Source organism: Cetorhinus maximus, chromosome 18 (genome assembly GCF_964194155.1).
Source record: "Cetorhinus maximus chromosome 18, sCetMax3.hap1.1, whole genome shotgun sequence".
Classification (NCBI taxonomy): domain Eukaryota; kingdom Metazoa; phylum Chordata; class Chondrichthyes; order Lamniformes; family Cetorhinidae; genus Cetorhinus; species Cetorhinus maximus.
The window spans coordinates 60,849,333-60,871,702 of record NC_135896.1 but is presented as its reverse complement, the minus strand read 5'-3'; the positions used below and the strand labels follow the sequence as shown (position 1 = coordinate 60,871,702).

Here is a 22,370-nt window from a genome sequence, read left to right as displayed (position 1 = left end):
ATTAGGCTTTTAACATCACACCTTCTAATAATAACATTTTCATCCCACTAATTTTATTAGTAATATAAACGTATTGCTTGGTGTCTCCCAGCTGGGTGCAAGATTTCACCCATTCTTTTGAATGTTTTAATTAAAAATACAAAATGCCACCTTGACACCTGTGTTTCTAAACTTCTCCATGTTTATCTGATTACCATTTCAAACCGACTCCTCTCTATACGTCAAAGCACCCAGACTAGCTGGTTTTAATCCAATTAAGACACACACAGTCAAACGCACAGACCCTACTACTACAATTCCATTTCAAAAATAATTTCCAATAACATTATGGACAATATCTCTTCATGACAGGACTTCGCTTCCACAACGATTGTGTGGTGGTCACTCTTACCGATACTGTCCTGATAGATGCATCTGCGACAGGCAGATTGGTGAGGATGAGGTCAAGTATGTTTTTCCCTCTTGTTGGCTCCCTCACCACCTGCCGCAGACCCAATCTAGCAGCTTTGTCATTTAGGACTCTGCCAGCTTGGTCAGTAATGGTGCTAACGAGCCACTCTTGGTGATGGACGTTGAAGCCCCCCCTTCATTCTGTGCCCTTGTCGCCCTCGGTGCTTTCTCCAAGTGGTGTTCAACATGGAGAAGCACTGATTCATCAGCTGAGGGAGGGCGGTCCATAGTAATTAGCAGGAGGTTTCCTTAGCCATGTTTGACCTGGTGCCATGAGACTTCATGGGGTCCAGAGTCGATGTTGAGGACTCCCAGGGTAACTCCCTCCCGACCGTGTACCACTGTGCCACCAACCCCTGCTGGGTCTGTCGTGCCGGTGAAACAGGACATACCCAGGGATGTTGATGGTGGTGTCTGGAACATTATCTGTAAGTTATGATTCCGTGAGGATGACCGTCAGGTTGTTGCTTGACATTGTGTCCTTGTAGCGGTTTGATATAACTGAGTGGCTTGCTGGATCATTTCAGAGGGCATTTAAAGCACTATCAACCACATTGCTGTGGGTCTGGAGTCACATGTGGAGTCACAGATTTCCTTCCCTAAAGGACATTAATGAACCAGATGGGTTTTTACAACAATCGATAATGGCTTCATGGTCATCACTAGACTTTTAATTCCAGATTTGCTATTGAGTTCAAATTCCGCCATCTTTCGTGGCGGCATTCAAACCCGGGTCCCCAGAGCATCACTCTGGATTATTAGCCCAGTGACAATACCACTATGCCATCACCTCCCCTGTCTAACTCTATGATTCATTTGCCTATGATGCTGGTCCAATTCTGTCTTCTGCTGCAATAGCCAGATGTGCTAATGGTGTTTTCATCCTCGTTATACCTTGTGCCTGCATCCAGTATCTGGGCCATTTCGAAATCTGACAATCGAGTCCACCTAGGCTGCAGGTAATGAGTGTTTCTCCAGGAATTCTTTCAAGGCAGCCAACATCTGATGCAACAAGGTGGTGGACTCTGCGAACTGAACACTAGTTAGAACCAGGAGCCTGTCTGTCTGAGACACTCTAGAACAGTCCAGCAGTTTAAACCCTAGTATTGATCCAGGTGTCCCCAAATTGAATTTTGTCATTCTCTTATATAATCTGGTGAAGTCCATGAGTTATTTCTCTGTGGAATGACAATGCATTTTCTAAAAGCTATCGAAGTCTGACCATGCCTCTTAGGCATTTAACAAATCATCATGTAAATTTAATCCAATAACTCGAATGGAACCTTCATCACTATCCAACTGATAGGCATCCAGCTCGCAAAATACTTTTATTTCTGATTGTACATCTGTAGGAAGCCTCTTAGGCAGTCTTGGGATCAAGGATGACTTGCTTCCACTCTGGTTTGATGGGTTTCTACGTGCAGGGCAGGTGGTACTTGAATGGTTGGGTAGACGGGTCGATTGGAGGTTTCTGCACTCCCCCTGATGCCTCAACTTCCCCTCTGCATGTTTCTGACAAAGTCTCTGTGTTTGGTGCCTCCCTGGATGAGCCTTCTCCATTTTGGTTGGTCAAAAGCTAGGTGTTCCCATGAGACGGCAGGATATTTGACCTCTTCAGGAATGCTTTGATGAAGTGACAATGCTAAGACCATGCTATTTCATCTTTGGTGGGGATATAACCTATGTCCACATATCTATCTGGCTCTTCCATGGGCCGTATGGTTCAGACTCAGAACATTATAGGCACTCGTATGCTGTCAACTCACATTTGCTTTTGCCAATTTTAACTGGCTGCTTGGATTGTAGTTTTCTGTCTGAAATTATTTTTCTTAGCTTCCAACCTTCAAGTTTAGGCAGCTATCTTCTACTGTGTTCTATTCCAGAAAGCCAGTTGGTGAAGCATAGAACTGGAGCTAATCTTTATACAATTTTATATTTACTTGTGTTATGATCTGCAGCTGAGGTTACCACTGGATAAGCCTGATCCTGGGATGAAACCCAGCTTGATGAGACCCTAACATTTATTTGTTTGTTTAGATAAGTGGATAGGAACTACTGAACACTCACTGGAGTCAGCTAATGGACTTCTAACAAAAGCATAAAACATTTGTTAAACAAGAAAAGATGAACTATATTACAATACTCCTTCACCCACAACTATACCTTTACAGATTTGTAAGGATAATGCAAGTTATAAAAGCTATCTTATACTCTAATGTTCACGGTAAGCACATGGTCCACGTAAACCAATTGGCGACCTGTGGTCAGACACACCACACTCTGAAACCAAGTGACAGATGCCACCCCAGACAGATGCTATGGATCTCTCCTCAACTCCCCCCAGACGCTTGTCACACCATGAGCCAACCAGTCTCACTGAGCTCTGTCTTTCACACGAGGGTTTCCAACCTCCACTCTCTGCCAAGAACTCGCCTAGGAATCTTCTCCCAAATCGACCCTTTTTCTCAGACAACTTCCACAAGGGTTCATCTCCAGGGTTTCGAACTCTCTTTCCGATGTTCCTCTCCCCTGGGTTGCCGCGTGCGTTCAAGCTTTCCTCCATGCACACACTCTCATTGACTCAGATGTCAACAGTATACCATTGCTTCACATGTCCATAGCAAAGAGTTACAGACCTTTAGATGCCTTTGGACCTTCTGATTTCTCACAAGCCTTTATATTGCCTTTACTCTGCTTTTTGCAGCTTGGAGCTTGAAGCTTGGGGCCTTTTCTCTGCCTTTCACTCTTAACTCACTCAACAGGACCTTTTCCAGGTTCCTGTCCGTCCTTTGACTAGAAGGTCTGCTTGGGACTTTCTCCTGTTATGCTCCCCTGAATTCTGGGACTTTTCCTTTAGCTTGTGACTTGCTATCTGTCCCCTTCTAGTCTCTCCTGGCAGCTACTTTCAACCAACTTTAGCTTGAAACTGGCTATCTGACTTTTTTTAGGTTGCTTCTGCTTGGGAGCTGTCTTCAAAACAGCTTACAAATCAAACTGCTGTTTCTAGTACAAAAACAGAATTACCTGAAAAAACTCAGCAGGTCTGGCAGCATCGGCGGACAAGAAAAGAGTTGACGTTTCAAGTCCTCATGACCCTTCAACAGAACTAAGTAAAAATAGGAGAGGGGTGAAATATAAGCTGGTTTAAGGTGGGGGGTGCGGTGGGGGAGAGAAGTTGGGGGTGGGGTGGTGGTTGTAGGGACAAGCAAGCAGTGATAGGAGCAGATAATCAAAAGATGTCACAGATAAAGGAACAAAGAGGTGTTGAAGGTGGTGATATTATCTAAGAGAATGTGCTAATTAAGAATGGATGGCAGGACACTCAAGGTACAGCTCTAGTGGGGGTGGGGTGGAAAGACTGACAGGGCATTACAGGTATAGATTTAAAAATAATGGAAAAAGGTGGGAAAAGAAAAATCTATATAAATTATTGGAAAAAACAAAAGGGAGAGGGAAGAAACGGAAAGGGGGTGGGGATGGACGAGGGAATTCAAGATCTAAAGTTGTTGAATTCAATATTCAGTCCGGAAGGCTGTAAAGTACCTAGTCGTTTCTAGTTTCTTGTATGTGTGTCTTTGGTTGGGGCTTGCCTCTCTGGACCCCTGTGGCTAGGCAACAGCACAGTTTTTCTACTCTTGTGTTTGCTTAACTTCCCTTAGTCATAAACTCTCATTTAGAAATGCTGGCACCTTTTTATAGTGAAAAGAAGACTCAACTTGACCTTTTCTTAAAACAAATCAAACTTAAACATTAAAAGCTAAAACTCATTCCTAACATCCACAAATACAAATATAACTTAGTTAAACTATTGTTATCTCCTAACATTTGGAGTTGCACATTACAAGCACGCACCTCCTAACCCACAACCATGGTTTTAGTGTGTCTATTTTCCTTTGCTCAAGTGATTCCTTAATTAACCTCCACCACCCACATATAATTAAACACAATTAATATACAATTAACAGGTGGGAAAGGGCATGCCCAGAAATGGTGGTGATGGAGTCTGGGGACAATGGCTATACGATATGATTCTGAGAGAATGACATAGTTATGGCCACAGAGTGACAATCTGTGAACAGCTCTCCCAATTTTGTTACATGTCCTCAGATGTTAGTGCCGTTTGAGACAGCTGTGTGGCTAGTTAGGCCATTTCAGAGGGCAATTAAGAGTCAGCCACTTTACTGTGGGACTGGAGTCACAGGTAGGCCAGATTGAATGGTATGGTCCCCGTGGAGATGATCAAACCAAAAGAACCAAATTTACTGAATAACGCCGCCCCCCCCCCCACCCCCATGAAAAAACCAATAGACAAGATTTTGCCTTTTTTTTTTATATAACTTTAATAATCAAACAAAAACCAACAGTCAAAACATGGTCAATATAAATTACACATTAAATAGCGGCTAAAACAAAGAGAGATCTGACCGATTTATCAGGCAGCCCACTCAGCATATATGGCACACAAAATCCTTCAAAGCTCTGATCTTCCTTGGGTGGAATTCCAGTTGCTTTCCTTCGCAGATTTAGTCACCGATTCTTAGCAGATAACAGTTCCCCCTCAACCCGAGATCCATGGGTCCAATATTCAACAGGATAGCACATTTCTCCAGAAATTTCTCAGCTTTGCACATGATGGTCTTGATGGCATGGATCCACCAGTATTACCTTTCTCTAAACTGTCAATGACAATACTCTACCCTGGCCAGTTCTGGTTAGTCAATTCCTTTAAAGTAACTGAAACAGCAACAGCAAACTTATTTCCTTACTCCTGCTCTCTGATCCAGCATTTGCATTCCCTTTTCAACTGCACCACCAGCTTCTTCACTGGCAAACCTGGTCACGTGGATCTGATTTTGCACCTGCTGGGGTCATGTGGGAAGAGGTCTGGCAGATGCTCAGAGTCCCGTGGTGTGTGCATGCACCTGGTGGCCTGACCTTGGCCGTGTGTGTGTTTTTCTCACGCCCTATCTTTCCTCGCGCCCTCTCCCTTGCTTGCTCTTAGTGGTCTGCTTCAGCCATTAGACGATACCCACTTCTTGCTGTGCTCTCTGGGGATCTACTCTGGTGTCTCTCCTGGACTTCTAATGCCTATCTCTCGTCAGCGCCGCCCACTGAGACTCCTCAAGCAATGGATTCCATCACACCAGTACTGCAGATTTTCTTCCATAGAGGCCATTAGTGAACAAAATGGGTGTTTGCGACAATGATATTTCAGTCACTATTACTGATCAATTAATTAAAAATATAAAGTTGGAAAATTAAAGTGGGATTTGAGCTTGTGTGTCTGGATTACAAGTCCAGTAGCATCATCACTGTGCTCCATTCCTCTACTTTGCATGATCGTGAAAAATTGAATAACACGAAACCTTTCTTGCTGGAACCTATCTACAAAGTGTTTATTCCAGACCTGCAACTGAGAGTATACTCTTTTTGGCTTTGAGTCCTGGGATCTGGCTGCATTGCAGTGCTTTTTAATTTTTTTTGCACTTTATAGGCATTAGTTATTGATTCAGGTGAGGCCATGTGCTTGGCTTGCACATAATTGCAATAGCAAGGCAACACTCCCTTGTATCCTAACCTTTACAGCACCAGAGCTACAGATGGGACAGTATGACCATACTGCAAGTTTTGCAAAAAGTTTTGGGCTGTTGTACTTTGCATAGCATGTACCCCCAATCGCATTTTTGTTTAAAATTGTTTTGGCAAGCATTCAAATGAATGTCAATTGCATCGACTAAAAAAGGACCAAACCTTTGCTCTTGTGTTGTTCAGGATAAAATTGAGAAACAAAAAAGCCAATTGAAAGTTGATTACACTTGCCGCTCGCCTCCAGTCTGTGTATTTCTGCTGGTCAATCCCAATTGGACATTGCTGATCATTTGCAATGATGAGTGTTGAGAGTGCCATCGTAAGATTTATAAAGGTTGTATAAGTGATCATGTATGTTTACTGCATCGAGATCATGAACTACCTCCTCAGGACTGCCACTAACTCTCTCCAACTTCTGAATACAATCCAGTGACAGATCATACGCTCTATAAAAGTTGGTCAGTTTTTTGCAGCAGACTCTCTAAAATAATGGCAGAGCTGTGTGTTTTAATCCCTTAACACATATGTGCATACTTTCGAAGCACTCAGAGACATTCTGTTTCCTGGAATGGAGAGGGATCCACTTGGAGCTTCCCCATCGACTCATTGGCATTTTGTAAAGGACTTCCTAAGGGAAAGGCGGAAAATAACTGAGGAACTGCCCAAGAAGGCTTTGCTGAACCAGAGTTCCAAATTAGCTAAGGTGTTCAACGTACAGTTTTCCTAAAACTTCAATGTAATGACCTACAGGGGTTACTGATCCTGTATCAGAACATTTCCTCCAGATCCCATACCACAAAGAGCAGCTTTCAATGGGTATTTTGGACTCTGTTCCAAGTGAGCTCCATTTATTGGTATGTGGGCTGACCTAGAAAGACTTGCATATATTTACTGTAGTGCATTTAATCTCTTCAGGATTTTCCAAAATTCTTCACAGCGAATTAACTGCCTTTTGAAGTTTAGTCATTATTGTTTTGTTAGCAAATAATGCAGCCAGTTTGAACAGAACAAAGGTCCCACAAACACAATGAGATGAATGACCAGCTAATCTGTTTTGTTGGTGTTGGTTAAGAAATTAATGTTGTCCAGGACACAGGAAGAACTTTTTTTTCTAAAACAATATCAGCTGGGAGTGTGTGCTCAGTGTCTGGAATGACCTTTAGCATTCTGGCCCAGTGGTGACAGTGATGGTACTTGGCGTAACGGTAGTTATGCTATTCGAGATTTGATGGCTTCTCTTTGACTTCAGGTCAAAATTAGCTGATACAATGCACAGATCCTTGGGAGTTGTATAGGGAGTAAGAGACAACATGCAACACCCTCGTTTACAATGCTCTCACCTCCTGTAATTGAGCTTGTTTATCCTGAATCAAAGTAGGCTCAATTATTACAATATGCAGATGATTTATATGAATCAAAGGATACGTAAAATGCTGAAAGGAAGATTGATAAGTTTATCTGCCTTTTATAAATGTAGCCGAAATGCACCAATATTCTGTCTGCTTTATGGACAGTGAGGTGGAGAAGGACAAGACCGGCTAAAATTTTAAAGCTATAGTTTAACCATCCATATAAAAATTAATTTATCTTTGATTTAGTTACTGAAATATTTAATCAGTGATTGCTGACATACAAGACTTAAAATGTTAATACTTAGGCTGCTGTTGTTGGAATTTAGGTGGTAGTCACGGATGTCAAAAGTCAGCAGTTGATAAATCATTTTCACGAGGTTGGAGTCGTGATCAACCTGGGCAAGTGCAAATGAGGCAGCGAAGTGCTACCACTGCCGGTTCCCCAGGAACAGAAAAGGCAAGAAGTATAGTACGACAAAAAACTATAGGTAAGTACAATTGAAATATTAATCAACAGGACTTTTCAAAGTTATTTAGCGTTACCAAACTTTTCTGAACTGGCATGACACTATCCTTAGTTCAAAAGGTTAGTCTGTTAATGCAATACTACTATATAAATTCCTATTTATAATTTGATTTTTGTTTTGCTGTTCATTTTGATAATGTGGTTGAATGGAATTGAATAAGTAGCTGTCTTGCAATTCGCTGGAATTATGTAAATTATTTCACATCCTTTGCCTATTACAACTGCAACATTTTTAAAAAAATTTGGAGTATTTAACATAAATCTGTTGAGCTAAAAATTTTTGACACACACATCTTCAGTTCCAAGTTTAGTTTCTTTCCACAGATTGCTTACCTTTTTATGATCTTTTCCCAAAACTATGCCTAAGGATTTGTATTTCCAGCTGAGCATATTGTATTTGTTCAGTTTACTTGAACAATATTATTTGCTTTGAGCTTTTTCTCTGCCCCCGCCCCCTCAAGTCCTGCCTTCACCTCTACAAACTTTCCTCCTCCATCAGTCTTGCCATTTCATATGGCCCCTCTTCCCATGATAATCTCATCAAGTTTTCTGTGATCAATTCTTGATATCACTCACCACACATAACCCCCTTCCCTCTTCCAACTCCACTGACTTTCATGTCTGCTCCTAGAAAAATCTCTTCCCCAACTCCCACAACTCCCAATCACATGCAGAATCACTTCTAAACTCTCAACTGTCTATCCTTTAACCCTCTGAATGCCACAATACTACTTCAGTTACAATCTGCTCAATAATACCCTCACCTCTACTTTTAATGTCCTTATTCCCAGCAAAACCCTTACTCTCCCACCTGATCATTCCCCCTGGTATGACCTCCAGCTTTGCTCCCTTAAATCCAAGGGGCACAGACTTGATTGCATATGGTGCACAGCTGGTTTAACCATTCATTTCCTGATCTGACTGAACTACATCAAGAATTAGCTTGCTCTTCTTTGCCAAAACTACTCAGTACTAGAGGATCATCCTGGAATGCAAAGATAACCCCTGGCTTCTTTTCTCTACTCCCAACCTTCTGGTTAAACCCCCTTCTTGCTTCACCTTCACCTCCAGCAACAAGAATGAGGAACTAGTGGGTTGCTTTGTTATTGCGACCGAGACCATATGCTTGAACTGCCCTTGCAGCACCCTCCCTTTTCTGTGTCCACCAAGCCAAGGTTCACCCCTGACCTAGCCCTAAACTTGCACCTTTTCATTCCTATCTACCCTCACGTCCTTTCCATGCTCAACTATTCATGCAACCCTCCTGTCCTCTTGCCGCTATTCCAACTAAAACACTAACATTTGGATTCTTTTCCTGGCTCCAATACTAGCTAATATTGTGAACCTTTTTCTCCTCCGGCACTGTTCACCTTCCATTCATATCTGTCGACCTCAATCCCCTCTTTATAAAACCTGCCATCAACCCCACTGCTCTTGAAAACTACCATCTCATCTCCAACTGCCCCTCTCAAGTTCTTGAGTAAGTTGTCACCTTCCAAATGACCTGCATTTTCTGCAACTCCATGTTTGAACGTCTTCAGTCAGTTTTCTGCTCCAGCCACCACACTGAAATGGCTCTAAACAAAATGGTGTGGTATCCTTTTTTGATACAATTGATGACACCATCATTCTCCAGTGTCCCTTTATTCAGCTGTCTGGGTCCGCCATTGCCTGATTCCTCACTTGCCATTACAGCCATTGCCAAAGAATCTGCTGAAATGCTTTTCTTCTTGGGCCTGCATCATTATTTCTGAAATTTCCCAAAGATCAATACTGGGTCCCTCCTGTTCCTCATTTACACGCTGCCCCTTGGCTACATCATCCATAAGATTTAACTTCAGGTTTCGTGTGTACCCCAGCAACATCCAGCTCTGTCACAGCACCATCTTTTTAGACCCCTCCACTGCTTGTATGTTGCAATGCTGCATGATCAATATTCAGTTCAAAATACTCCTCCAATTAAACATTGTCTATAGCCCCTGCAAAAAAATTAACAGTTCCATCTACCTACCTGACCACAATCTTTCTCAGGCCAAATTGTACTGTCTGAGCTGAATTTCTGACCCCATATGCTCTCTTATCGCAAAGACGATAAATAGTGAATAGTATTACATAGTATTTACACAGAAACATGGCCAATTGACCCAATAGTTCTATGCCGGTTCCACACAACCCTCCTCCCACCCATCTTCATCTAACCTCACCAATATAGTCTTTTATTCTTTTCTCCCTCATAAGTTTATCTAGCTTCCCCTTAAATGTATCTGTTAGTCACCTTAACTCCATGTGGTAGAGCATTCTACTCTCTAAAGAAGTTTATCCTTAATTGTTGATTTGGATTTGTTAGTAACTTCTTTATAATTATGGCCCCCTAGTTCTATTCTTGTCCGCCAGAGAAAATACCTTCGCAACATCTACCCTAACATAACCTGTATCAGGTCATCCATCTGTCTTCTCTTCATTAGAGGGAATAAAAAGTCCCAGTCTGGGTGTACAACATCTGTTTTATTACCCTAATAAAATGTTTTGCACTTTCTGTTCATAGTGCTCCAGGTGTGGTCTGACCAAACTTAACACAATTTCTCCTACAGCTGAGCTTGTTTATCCTGAACCAAAGTTGGCTCAATTATTACAACATGCAGATGATGTGTATGAATCAAAGGACAAATAAAATGCTGAAAGGAAGGTTAACAAGCTTATCTACCTTTTGTAAATGTTACTGAAATGCAGCAATATTATGTCGTCTTTATTGACTGTGATGGGAAAGGATGAGACTGGCCAAAATTTTATCTCTCTAGAAATGAGCTCCAGTGCTTTGTTTCTTTTGGGGCCAGATTGACTTGCATCATTATTTGTGATTTGCATAACTGGACCCCTAGGTGCCTTTGCTCCTTTACCCCATTTGTTCTTCTTTCATGAGGTGTGGACATTACTGTAAAGGCCAGCATTTATTGCCCATCCCTAGTTGCCCTTGAACCAAGTAGCTTGCCATGCCATTTCAGACAGCAGTTAAGAGTCAACCACACTGCTGTGGATCTGGAGTCACATGTAGGCCTGAGCAGGTAAGGATGGCAGATTAGCGAATCCGATGTGTTTTTACGACATCAATTTACAGCACTCGCTGGTAGCTTCATGGTCAGCTTTATATTCCAGATACATTAATTACATTTAAATTCCACCAGCTGCCATGGTGGAATTTGAACCCATTTCCCCAGAGCATTACCCTGAACCTCTGGATTAATAGTCCAGTGACATTACCACTACATCACCACTGGACACTTGGTTTCCGAAGGAGTATGTGGCTGCCTCCATACCTCTGCAACACCATTTGTTTCCTTCACTACAATAGACCATCTCCTGCTGAAACCTTCATCCAAAGGTTTGTTGCCTCTAGACTTTACTATTCCAATGCTCTCTTGGCCAGTCTTTTATCATCACGTTCCACAAACTTGAGGTCTTCCAATACCCTGCTGTCCACATCCTAACACTGCCAAGTCCTGTTAATCTATCACCCCTGTGCTCACTAACCTACATTGGATCCTGGTTCACCAATGCTTCAGTTTTAAAATTCTTATCCTTGTGTTCAAATTCCCTCATAGCCTCTCCCCTCTCAATCTTTCCAATCACCTTCCACCCTGCAGCTCTCAGCTATGTTCCTCTAGCTCTGGCCTCTTGTGTGTTCTCCACTTCCTTCACTCCAACATTGACATGTGCCATGAGCAATCTATGCTTTGAGCTCTGGAGCTTCCACCCAAATATCAACAGTGCTTGCTTCTTTAAGACGCTTCTTCAAAACTAATCTGGTTTTTTTGTCATCTATCCCAATATCTTCATCTTTGACGTGTTGTCAGTTTTTCTCTGATTACATTCTTGTGAAGTGCCTTGGGCTGGTTTGCTACATTAAATGTACTACATAAGTGCAAGTTGCTGTGACATTCTGCAAGAGCTAAGTAAATAGACAAGACTTCTACTTTACATGGACTAAATTTGCTCTGGAAAGAAATAAGGACAGACGATCTACCGCTGCTGCTACTTCTGACGACATAGGTTTCCACACATGAACAAAGATGTCACTTCTTTCTATTGAGCTTTATTTGATTAGTTTCAGTTGGGGATAATGGCTTCTCATAAAGAAACGACTGTAGTTATAAACAAATATGACGTTGGTACAATTAACCTAGAAGCTGTGGCTTTAATTAATTTGGCATTTAGCTGAAGGATTTTATGGCAAAATTATTTGGGAAACTCCAAAAGCCTGGGTGGTGATGAGCTCTGCCCATTAGTTAGAAGCCTTTTAACAGCAATCCGTTTAACAGCTGAACTCCATCTTCTGTGATCAACTTTCAAGTTAAAATTACATTTTAAGTTGATCTGCCTAAAAAATCTTGAATGCAGCCTTCAATTTATTGGCCACTGTTCCTACGTCTCCTTTTCAAATTTTATAACTCTCCAACGTCATGTGGCGAATACTTAAATGAATAGAAAAGGTAATTGACTTGCCTGGCCTTCTCCATTGTTTGATACACAGCCACACAACATGTATCCAACTAATTACCTTGGGTCACACAAGAATGTAGATTTTCCAGTTAAGAGAAGCGGTTTCAGGCCAAATGCAGTGGCACAGATCATAGGGCTTTGTGTGGTGAAGGAGACCAAACGTGACTCTGTTTATCTATCATGTCATATTTTTACATGCTAGGAAAATTACTTTTTTAAAAACAAATCAAGTTAGTCTTTGCTACAGTGGTTATTAAAGAACAAAGATGTTACATGATGGGTAATCTAGCTAGTTATGAAAGTAACCAAAAGTGGATATGCGTAATGGTCCATTCTAGCAAGTAGTTGATTGTCTCTGGGGCACTTACATTGCTCCCACAAATGATGCAAGTATAGCAGTTTTGTTTTCTTGTAAAATTAAAAGTATTTTTACGTGTGCTTATTGCTAATGAGAAAAGCCTCCATTCAGTGCACTTAGGGGGAGCTGATGGCGGCATGGAATTGTTGCTGGAATAGCAATCCAGAGACCCAGGGCAATGCTCTGGGGACCTGGGTTCAAATCCTGCCACAGCAGATGACGGAATTTGAATTCAATAAAAAACTGGAATTGAAAGTCTAAGGATGACCACGAAACCATTGTCGATTGTTGTAAATATCCATCTGGTTCACTAATGCCCTTTAGGAAATCTGTCATCCCAACCTGGTCTGGCCTACATGTGACTCCAGACCCACAGCAATGTGGTTAACTCTTACATGCCCTCTGAAATGGCCTAGCCACTCAGTTGTATCAAACTACTACAAAGCCACAAAAAAAGAATGAAACTGGACCTGGCATCGACCTAGGCACCGGAAACAACAATGGCACTCTCAGCCCTGTTGACCCTGCAAAGTCGTCCTTACTAACATCTGGGGGCTGGTGCCAAAATTGGGAGAGCTGTCTCACAGACTGACATAGTCATACTCACGGAATCATACCTTACAGATAATGTCCCGGACATCACCATCTCCCTGGGTATGTCCTGTCCCACCGGCAGGACAGACCCAGCAGAGGTGGCGGCACAGCGGTATACAGTAAAGAGGGAGTTGCCCTGGTAGTCCTCAACAACGACTCTGGACCCCATGAAGTCTCATGGCACCATCAAAGGTGGGCATGGAAACCTCCTGCTGATTACCATGTACCGCCCTCCCTCAGCTAATTAATTAGTGCTCTTCCGTGTTGAACACCACTTAGAGGAAGCACTGAGGGTGGCAAGGGTGCAGAATGTACTCTGGATGGGGGACTTCAATATCCATCATCAAGAGTGGCTCAGTAGCACCACTACCACCGAGCTGGCCAAGTCCTAAATGAGATAACAACTGCTAGACTGGGTCTGCGGCAGGTGGTGAGGGAACCATCAAGAAGGAAAAACATACTGGATCTCATCCTCACCATCCTGCCTGCTGCAGATGCATCTGTCCATGACAGTATCGGTAGGAGTGACCACCGCACAGTCCTTGTGGAGACGAAGTTCCGCCTTCACATTGAGAATACTCTCTATCGTGTTGTGTGGCACTACCACCATGCTAAATGGGATAGATTTCAAACACATCTAGCAACTCATGACTGGGCATCCATGAGGTGCTGTGGGCCATCAGCAGCATAATTGTACTCAAACACAATCTGTAACCTCATGGCCTGGCATATCCACCACTCTACCATCAAACCAGGGGATCAACGCTGGTTCAATGAAGAGTGCAGGAGGGCATGCCAGGAGCAGCACCAGGCATACCTAAAAATGAGGTGTCAACCTGGCGAAGCTATGACACAGGACTACTTGCGTGTCAAACAGCATAAGCAGCAAGAGATAGACCGAGCTAAGCAATCCCACAACCAATGGATCAGACCTAAGCTTTGCAGTCCTGCCACATCGTTGTGAATGGTGGTGGACAATTAAACAACTCACTGGAGGAGGAGGCTCCACAAATATCCCCATGCTTTATGGTGGAGGAACCCAGCACATCATTGCAAAAGATAAGGCTGAAACATTTGCCAAAACATTCAGGTCCCCAGCATCACACATGCCAGTCTTCAGCCAATTCAATTCACTAGATGTGATATCAAGAAATGGCTGAAGGCACTGGACAGTGCAAAGACTATGGGCCCTGACAGTATTCTGGCAACAGTACTGAAAACTTGTGCTCCAGAACTTGCCACGCCCCTAGCCAAGCTATTTCAGTACAGCTACAACACTGGCATCCACCCAGCTATGTTGAAAAGTGCCCAGTAATGTCCTGTATGCAAAAAGCAGGACAAATTCAACCCAGCCAATTACTGTCCCATCAGTCTACTCTCGATCATAAGTAAAGTAATGGAAGAGGTCATCAACTGTGCTATCAAATGGCACTTGCTCAGTAATAACCTGCTCACTGACCCCCAGTTTGGGTTCTGCCAGGGCCACTCAGCTGCTGAGCTCATTACAGCCTTGGTTCAAATGTGGATGAAAGGTCTAAACTCCTGAGGTGAGAGTGACTGCCCTTGACATCAAGGCCACATTTGACTGAGTGTGACATCCAGGAACCTTAACAAAATTGGAGTCAGTGGGAATCAGGGAAAACTCTCTGCTGGTTAGAGTCATGCCTAGCACAAAGGAAGGTGGTTGTGGAGGTCAGTCATCTCAGCTCCAGGACATCACTGCAGGTGTTTCTCAGGGTAGTGTCCTTGGCCCAAACATTTTCAGCTGCTTCATCAATGACCTTTGTTCCATCATAAGGTCAGAAGTGGGAATGTTCCCTGATGATTACACAATGTTCACCATTTGTGACTCCTCAGACTCCTCAAGCACTCCATGTCCAAATGCAGCAAGACCTGGACAATATCCAGGCTTGTGCTGACAAGTGGCAAGTAACATTTGTGCCACACAAGTGTCAGGCAATGACCATCTCCAACAAGAGAGAATCTTGCCCGTTGATGTTCAATGGCATTACCATCACTGAATCCCCCACAATCAACATCCTGGGTGCTATCATTGACCAGAAACTGAACTGGACTAGCCATATAAATACTGTGGTTACAAGAGCAGGTCAGAGGCTAGGAATCATTCAACGAGTAACTCACCTCTTGACTCACTAAAGGCTGTCCGCTAAGGCACAAGTCAGGAGTGTGATGGAATACTCTCCACTTGCCTGGTTGAGTGCAGCTCCCACGACACTCAAGCTTGACACCGTCCAGGACAAAGCAGCCCACTTGATTGGCACCACATCCACAAACATTCACTCCCCCCACCACCAACGCACAGTAGCAGCAGTATGTACCAACTACATGACGCACTGCAGGAATTTGCAAAGGTTCCTCCAACAGCACCTTCCAAACCCACGACCACTACCACCTAGAAGGACAAGGGCAGCAAATAGATGGGAACACCATCACCTGGAAGTTCCCTCCCAAGCCACTCATCATGCTGACTTGGAAATATATTGCTGTTCCTTCACTGTCGCTGGGTCAATATCCTAGAACTCCCTTCTTAACAGCCTGTACCTACACCACATGGACTGCAGCGGTTCAAGAAAGCAGCTCACCATCACCTTCTCAAGGACAACTAGGAATGGGCCATAAATGCTGGCCCAGCGAAGCCCACACCGCATGAATGAATTTTTTTTTAAAAATTGCACCTAGTCGTCAGTTGTGGGTCTTTTATACACTTCCTGAGTAGGATGAATGAATAACTGGTTTACTTCACAATAATGAACAACTTTAATACCTTTGTCACAAAATTTAATAATCCACAGCTACTGTGCCAAATGAGGATAAGATTCTTAAGATTTTCTTTGTGAAAGACCTTAGTGTACAAAGCATTTATGTAATGATAACTAGAATTTATTAGCTTCCAAATGATTGCATACATTTTCAAGCATATGTTGTCTATACATCTGTTGCACAAAAAATGGGATATAATCCAATTAAAATTATCCATTTAGTAGATTTGAAACATTGTAAGATTGTCGGAGACCCTAGCTCATGGAATGTTTACAGAATTGACTTCTGCAGTTGTATGTCTGTAGTTTACTTCTGTTGTCTTAGTTTTGTCTGTGTGAAAGCACTTTTTCATTACTACGGTACAACTCTTTGCTTTGATTCCCTCTTCTCTCTTCATTTTAATTTTTTTAAGCCATCGGAAGCCGATCCATTGGTGATTGTGTTTGTACATCGGCCTCTATGCGCAATGCTAAAAGTGCACCTGTTCTGCTCCATACTTCTTCCAATCCTTACCTGCTTGACCTAGTCCTCACCCCCTTATTTGATGATCTTCCAGGTAGTTCAGCTCTGCTTACTTCCTGTGCTTATTTACCATTTGTCTTGTTGCTTGCTTGGCTATTCTAACTGCAGAATAATTAATGAGCCTTGTAAAATGGAACGTAATGGAAAAAACTTAGTTTGTTGCTAAGTTAATTAGTGCTAGAAACTGGGAAACAAGCTGCAGGATAAATATTGACTCTATTTTCTGACACAAATGTGACTTCCATAATTAGCCAGCCTCTCTTACTGTATTAATGTTCTTAACCATCTATTTACTTGAATGGCTGCATGTTAGAAACCTGAAATAAAAACTGAGAAGTTTGTAAGTAAATAGGTTGGGCAACATCTATGAAAAATACAATTCCTGCAGGGCCTATCAGAACAGAAAACTAACAAGTAAGCAAATATGTTATAGACCTAGGAAAATTAAATGATTGGATATATGATGTATTAATGTGTCCCTTTTTCCCCCAGTTCTATTAAAATTTAAACACTAACCTTCTGATAAACATTACACAATGTAATATTCACAAAATTAAGTTGAGTTGTCAATTCACAAGTTATGGAGATCGAAAAAAAAGTGTAAAATAAGCTATTTCACACAATAAAAATAAGTTGATTTTTGTGTTCCTGTGTCTCCTTCTTTGTCACAAGCCTTTAGAAATTTCCTGTAAATTATGACTATTCCCTCTTTCAAGCAAGTGAAGCAAGTCTTGCATCTTAATTCCATGCTCTTCCATTTAGCCAAACCATTCTGAAGATGGCAAGTTGATTATAAATCCAGAATAATGTTTGGGAAATGTAGTTCAAAGGATTGGCAATAAGATATGTGGGATAGCATCTTACCTTGATGTCCAAATAGTGCAATAAATGATTTTTGGCAGCGATCAGAATTTATATATGGATTTTTTGTGGCATTCATCTTTCCATTCATGAAGCTTGAGATTTTGTCCTGAGCTGGTTTGTACAGATGCAAGGCATCGCTGCTAATGGTAATGTTTTTGTTGGAAATTCCAATCTCTTCAAATTATAACCGTTAATTGTGGTTTATTTTCAAGATCTTGATGATGCCCAAATTTTGGCCCGGCCTACTCGAATAAGGCATTATTCTCAGAGTGAAGAAAACACCTCTGAAGTATTTAGCACTGTACGTGAAGAGCAGCCAATGCCACGAAGCAGCAGCACGTCTGATATAATGGAACCGTTCATAGCTGAAAGAGCTAAAGGTGCAGTTCCTGTCATTGACAGCTCATCAGTTCCTTCAAGTTTGCAAAGTTCTGCTGAGGTGTTCTCATTATCTAGGTCCACTGAAAGTCACTTTACAGATGTACACAGTACAGAATGTTCTCTGGAAGTTGATGATAGTATTTATGATCATTTTTGTCATCTTGTAGGGGATGTAGAAACAATAGCATCTTATGAGTACAGTCAACACATATTAGGTGACAGTGAGGCTGACTTGCTGTCTTCCATACGGAAATATTTTAATGAGTCCATTCAAGAAGCTGAGCACATCAAACACAGATTGGGAAAGGACAAAAATAACATTCCCTTAAACGAAAATATTGAATTAATGGTAGGTGAGACGGACCGGGACTGTGTGGGGCTGGTAAGCATGTACAATACAAGTAGCCAGGATATGATTTTGGGAGGGAAAACCAAAGCACAGGTAAAAATACAGGACCTTGAAAATGCTGGAAGCTCTGTTTCATGTCCAGAAGATGATTATTTGAGTATTACCACATTTTCTGCTGAAGAAAAGCAGTTACCAGAGACTAATATTGAACAACATAATTACAAACCACTTGAAAGCTTTGAACAGGGAATTTCATCACAGATGGAGTCAGAAAATCCAGATTTCAAGCAGAGGAGAAAAATCTTTACTCGCCAGCTGGCAACTGAGGTAGACCATGGAAAAGTAGTAGTATCAACGGATCAGCAGAGTAAAAGGAAACCGCTAGCTGATGCCTTTTGTCAAACCTCTGTGCTCACAGAACTTAACAATAAGATAACTGATGCACATAGCATGTATTCAAATAAGATTCCACCCAACACCACAATTACTGACCCACTTATGGCTTTAAGTGCACAAAAATTTTCAGCTAACCAAGAAATCACTGATGCAGCAGCACCAGAGCTGCAGTACTTAAGCATAGCAAATAAGAAAAAAAATAGCAGTATGCATGTTAGTTTTAGGCCATCTACTGAGTCTGTACAGTTCCATAGCCCATTGGACAATAAGGAAGCTCACTGGAAGTTAAGACTTCGAAGACTTAGTGGTTTCAGCAGTAGCTCTTCTGCACCAACTGATTCAGTGAAACCTGGTGTCTATAGGCCTCTGGACACTAGAGATTCTCATAATGAATGTAAGAACCGGAAGTCAACATTAATTACTGCTGCAAGTGCCCCAATGCTGAAGGGAAGTACAGGAGATAGTCAGGGGGCTGGCCATGGAGCACTTAGTTCCTGTAGCTTACAGGAATCAGTGCAGCAACAGAGTTCCCTAGGTGGTGTTTACAGAACTGTTGTACACGCTTTTTCAAAGTCGAAGGCAAATGTTTCCCCACAGAGACAGAGAAAAGTACCAGCAGAGGCTCCACTGAGGGATCTTTACAGTCATGTTTTGGGATATTTTGGAAGGAAAGTTGCAGGTGAGCACTAACAGTGTGCGGCGCACAAAGGAGCACCTGTTTGGCTTGATGCAACTGAACAGCTTTAAGCAATCAAATAGCTTGGGGATGATCACTGCTTTTCCTTTATTGGTTTTGCATGCGCTTTTGATTAGCTGGTATGTCCTGGCAAACATTTTGTTTCTTCCCCCACAAAATTCATACTAATGTATCCCTTTTTTGTGTGCAGGTTTTCAGTTGTTAATCTTTGACAGTAAAACTATTTGTGGTTGGTTATGGTGGCACGATGAATTGCATTAATGCACTTTACGTTTTTTAAACTGTTTTCAGCACTAGGGGGCAGACCTTGCAAGTATAAAGTCTAAATAGAGTTTCACATTGAGAAGTTATTTGTGTTTGTGAAGGTGTATTTCATCTTTTGACTTTCAAGGAAATAAACTTTGTAAGACGAAACCACTTAAAGCAGTTTTAATGTTTGGTTTTAGAAAAATGATTTGAGCTGAGAAATCAGGTTCATTGCATCTTGAAGAAAAATATGTTGACAATTTAGACTATAATAAAATTCCTCTTCCATCAAAGATTAAAAATTGTTAACCTCTACTAATCTTTTCATGTGAAATACGCTAATGCTAACTTGAGATTACCTCTAATTGCACACAGTAAGGATAGGACAATTCAGATCTTGGGGAACTGCATGATTTGGCTAGTAACCCCTGCAATGCTAAATTCCTTTTATTGCTTTGATTAGTAAATTTATCATGCTTTGTGTTAATTATGAAGTTGTGTTATTGTGTTTTTAAATACATTATTTGCTTTCAGTCAATAAGGAAGACCCTAATCAAAAACCTCGACCTTTCAGCACTGATATTGGCAATAGTAATCCCAACATCAGTGATCTTATGGATGAGTTTATAGCAGAGCGATTGCGAACTGGTACTTCAGTGGTAAGTTTGCTTACTTTCTTGTATTGCAGTTATATTTATAGTAGCTGCTAGTCGCAACTCTCTCTATTCTGTATTCTTTCCATATTGCTGATTCCTGCAGCCATTCATCAGGAAGGAGGTATAATCAGGGCAACAGATTTTTCTGTCTGGTTACATTGTGAACTTCAATCAATCACCATCACATTAGTAAAAGGTTTTCTGAAGATTGACGTCAGTCTGAGGGTGGAGGGTGCTCAGTGGAAATGATGAATTTATGTAAACTCCAGTGTTTTTGTGCACAAGCTTTTTTTTTAAAGTTGGCTGAATCTGCCTGAGGAAACATCTGATCAATAGCACAAGAGCATGCTCAGTAGAAATGCTAATAATGTGAGAATAAAATGGAATCTATGTTTATTAAGAAATCACATTGATATGTATGCATGTGTTTATTTTTGTGCAAAATCTTAGGAAACATTAGTGAGATGCATAGTTTGATATTTTTTCAAATTTTTTAAAAAGAGTTTAAAAAGTTGGCTTCCTGTCCAAAGGGGTGGTATGGCAGAAAATAGAGGATATTGATGAGTGACAGAGGACTGCTGCAGGATCCCTGTCCATCTTAAACAGGAATGGCGTAAAGTTAGTGAGGGAAGAGTATAGAAATGAAGGTTAACTTGAAGTGACTCAAATTGACTCATTATTAATCTACTCTATCAAATTATGGAGCGTAAAGCTCTGTGCAATGTATTTGTCCTATATTTTTGTGCTTGTTTTCTGTTTTGATAGGCCAACAGATTATTGCTATTACTGAATGTGACATAAGTAATGAAGGCAACTCTGTGTCTCCACATATAAACTCAGTTATCATCCCACATGGGAAAATTCTTCTTTCTTTTAGGAATTATAAGACCATAAGACGTAGGAGCTGAAGTAGGCCATTCGGCTCATCAAGTCTGTTCTGCCATTCAGTGAGATCATGGCTGATCTGATAATCCTCAACTCCATTTTCCTTTCCCCATAACCCTTGATTCCCTTACTGATTAAATATCTGTCTATCTCAGCCTTGAATATACTTAACGACCCAGCCTCTACAGTCCTCTGCAGTAAAGGATTCCACAGATTGACTACCCTCTGAGAGAAGAAATCCCTCCTCATCTCTGTCTTAAATGGGTGACCCCATACTCTGAGATTATGCCCTCTGGTCCTAGACTCTCCCACAATGGGGAAAAAACTTCTCAGCATCAACCCTGTCAAGCACCTTAAGAATCTTTTATGTTTCAATAAGGTCACCTCTCATTCTGCTATACTCCAATGAGTACAGGCCCAACCTACTCAATCTCTTCTCATAAGAAAATCCCACCATACCCAGGATCAACCTAGTGAACTTCTCTGGACAGCCTCCAATGCCAGTATATCTTTCCTTAGATAAGGAGACCAATACTGTACACAGTATTCTAGGTGTGGTCTAATTTTTATATTTTCCTTGAAATAAAGGCCAACATTCCATTTGCTTTCCCTATTACCTGAATTTTTATGTTAGCTTTTTTGGGATTCGTGCACGAGGACTCCGAAATCCCTCTGTGCTGCTGCTTTCTGCAGTCTTTCTCCATTTAAATAATATTCAGCTCCTCTCGTCTTCCTGCCAAAGTGCATTACCTCACATTTTCCCATGTTATGTTCCATGTGCCAAATCATTAATATATATTGTAAATAATTGTGGCCCCAGCACTGATCCCTGTGGCACTCCACTAGTTACATGTTGCCATCCTGAAAATGCCCCCTTTATCCCAACTCTGTCTTCCAGCCAATCCCTTATCCATGCTAATATACTACCCCCAGCACCATGGGCTCTTATCTTATTAAGTAGCCTTGTGTGCAGTACCTTAGCTGTGGCTCAGTTCATAGCACCCTCGCCTTTGAATCAGAAGGTTGTGGGTTCATGTCCCACTCCCGGAAACCAAGAACTGTGAATGTACTCGAAAGAGTTACATGCGATCTGTTGATAACTCGAAAGAGTATCAAATGCCTTTTGGAAATCCAAATATGTTACATCTACTTGTTCCCCTTTACCTATCCTGCTTGTTACCTCCTCAAAGAATTCTAATTAATTTGTCAGGCTTGATTTCCCCTTCA

General features: G+C 41.7%; 1 protein-coding gene across 6 annotated transcripts in view; it reads left to right on the top strand.

Moving 5' to 3' along the window:
* The window catches only part of ralgapa1 (Ral GTPase activating protein catalytic subunit alpha 1), a 259,513-nt gene that overhangs the window by 124,102 nt on the left and 113,041 nt on the right, over positions 1-22,370 (top strand). For 2 of the 6 annotated variants that reach the window (XM_078562766.1, XM_078562765.1), the window contains exons 16-18: positions 7,718-7,879; positions 17,746-19,338; positions 20,137-20,261. In XM_078562766.1, the coding sequence (XP_078418892.1) occupies positions 7,718-7,879; positions 17,746-19,338; positions 20,137-20,261 (1,880 nt within the window). Of the gene's footprint in view, positions 1-7,717; positions 7,880-16,559; positions 16,704-17,745; positions 19,339-20,136; positions 20,262-22,370 lie in introns of all 6 variants that reach the window. The other 4 variants (XM_078562768.1, XM_078562770.1, XM_078562769.1 and 1 more) reach the window with 4 other exon arrangements.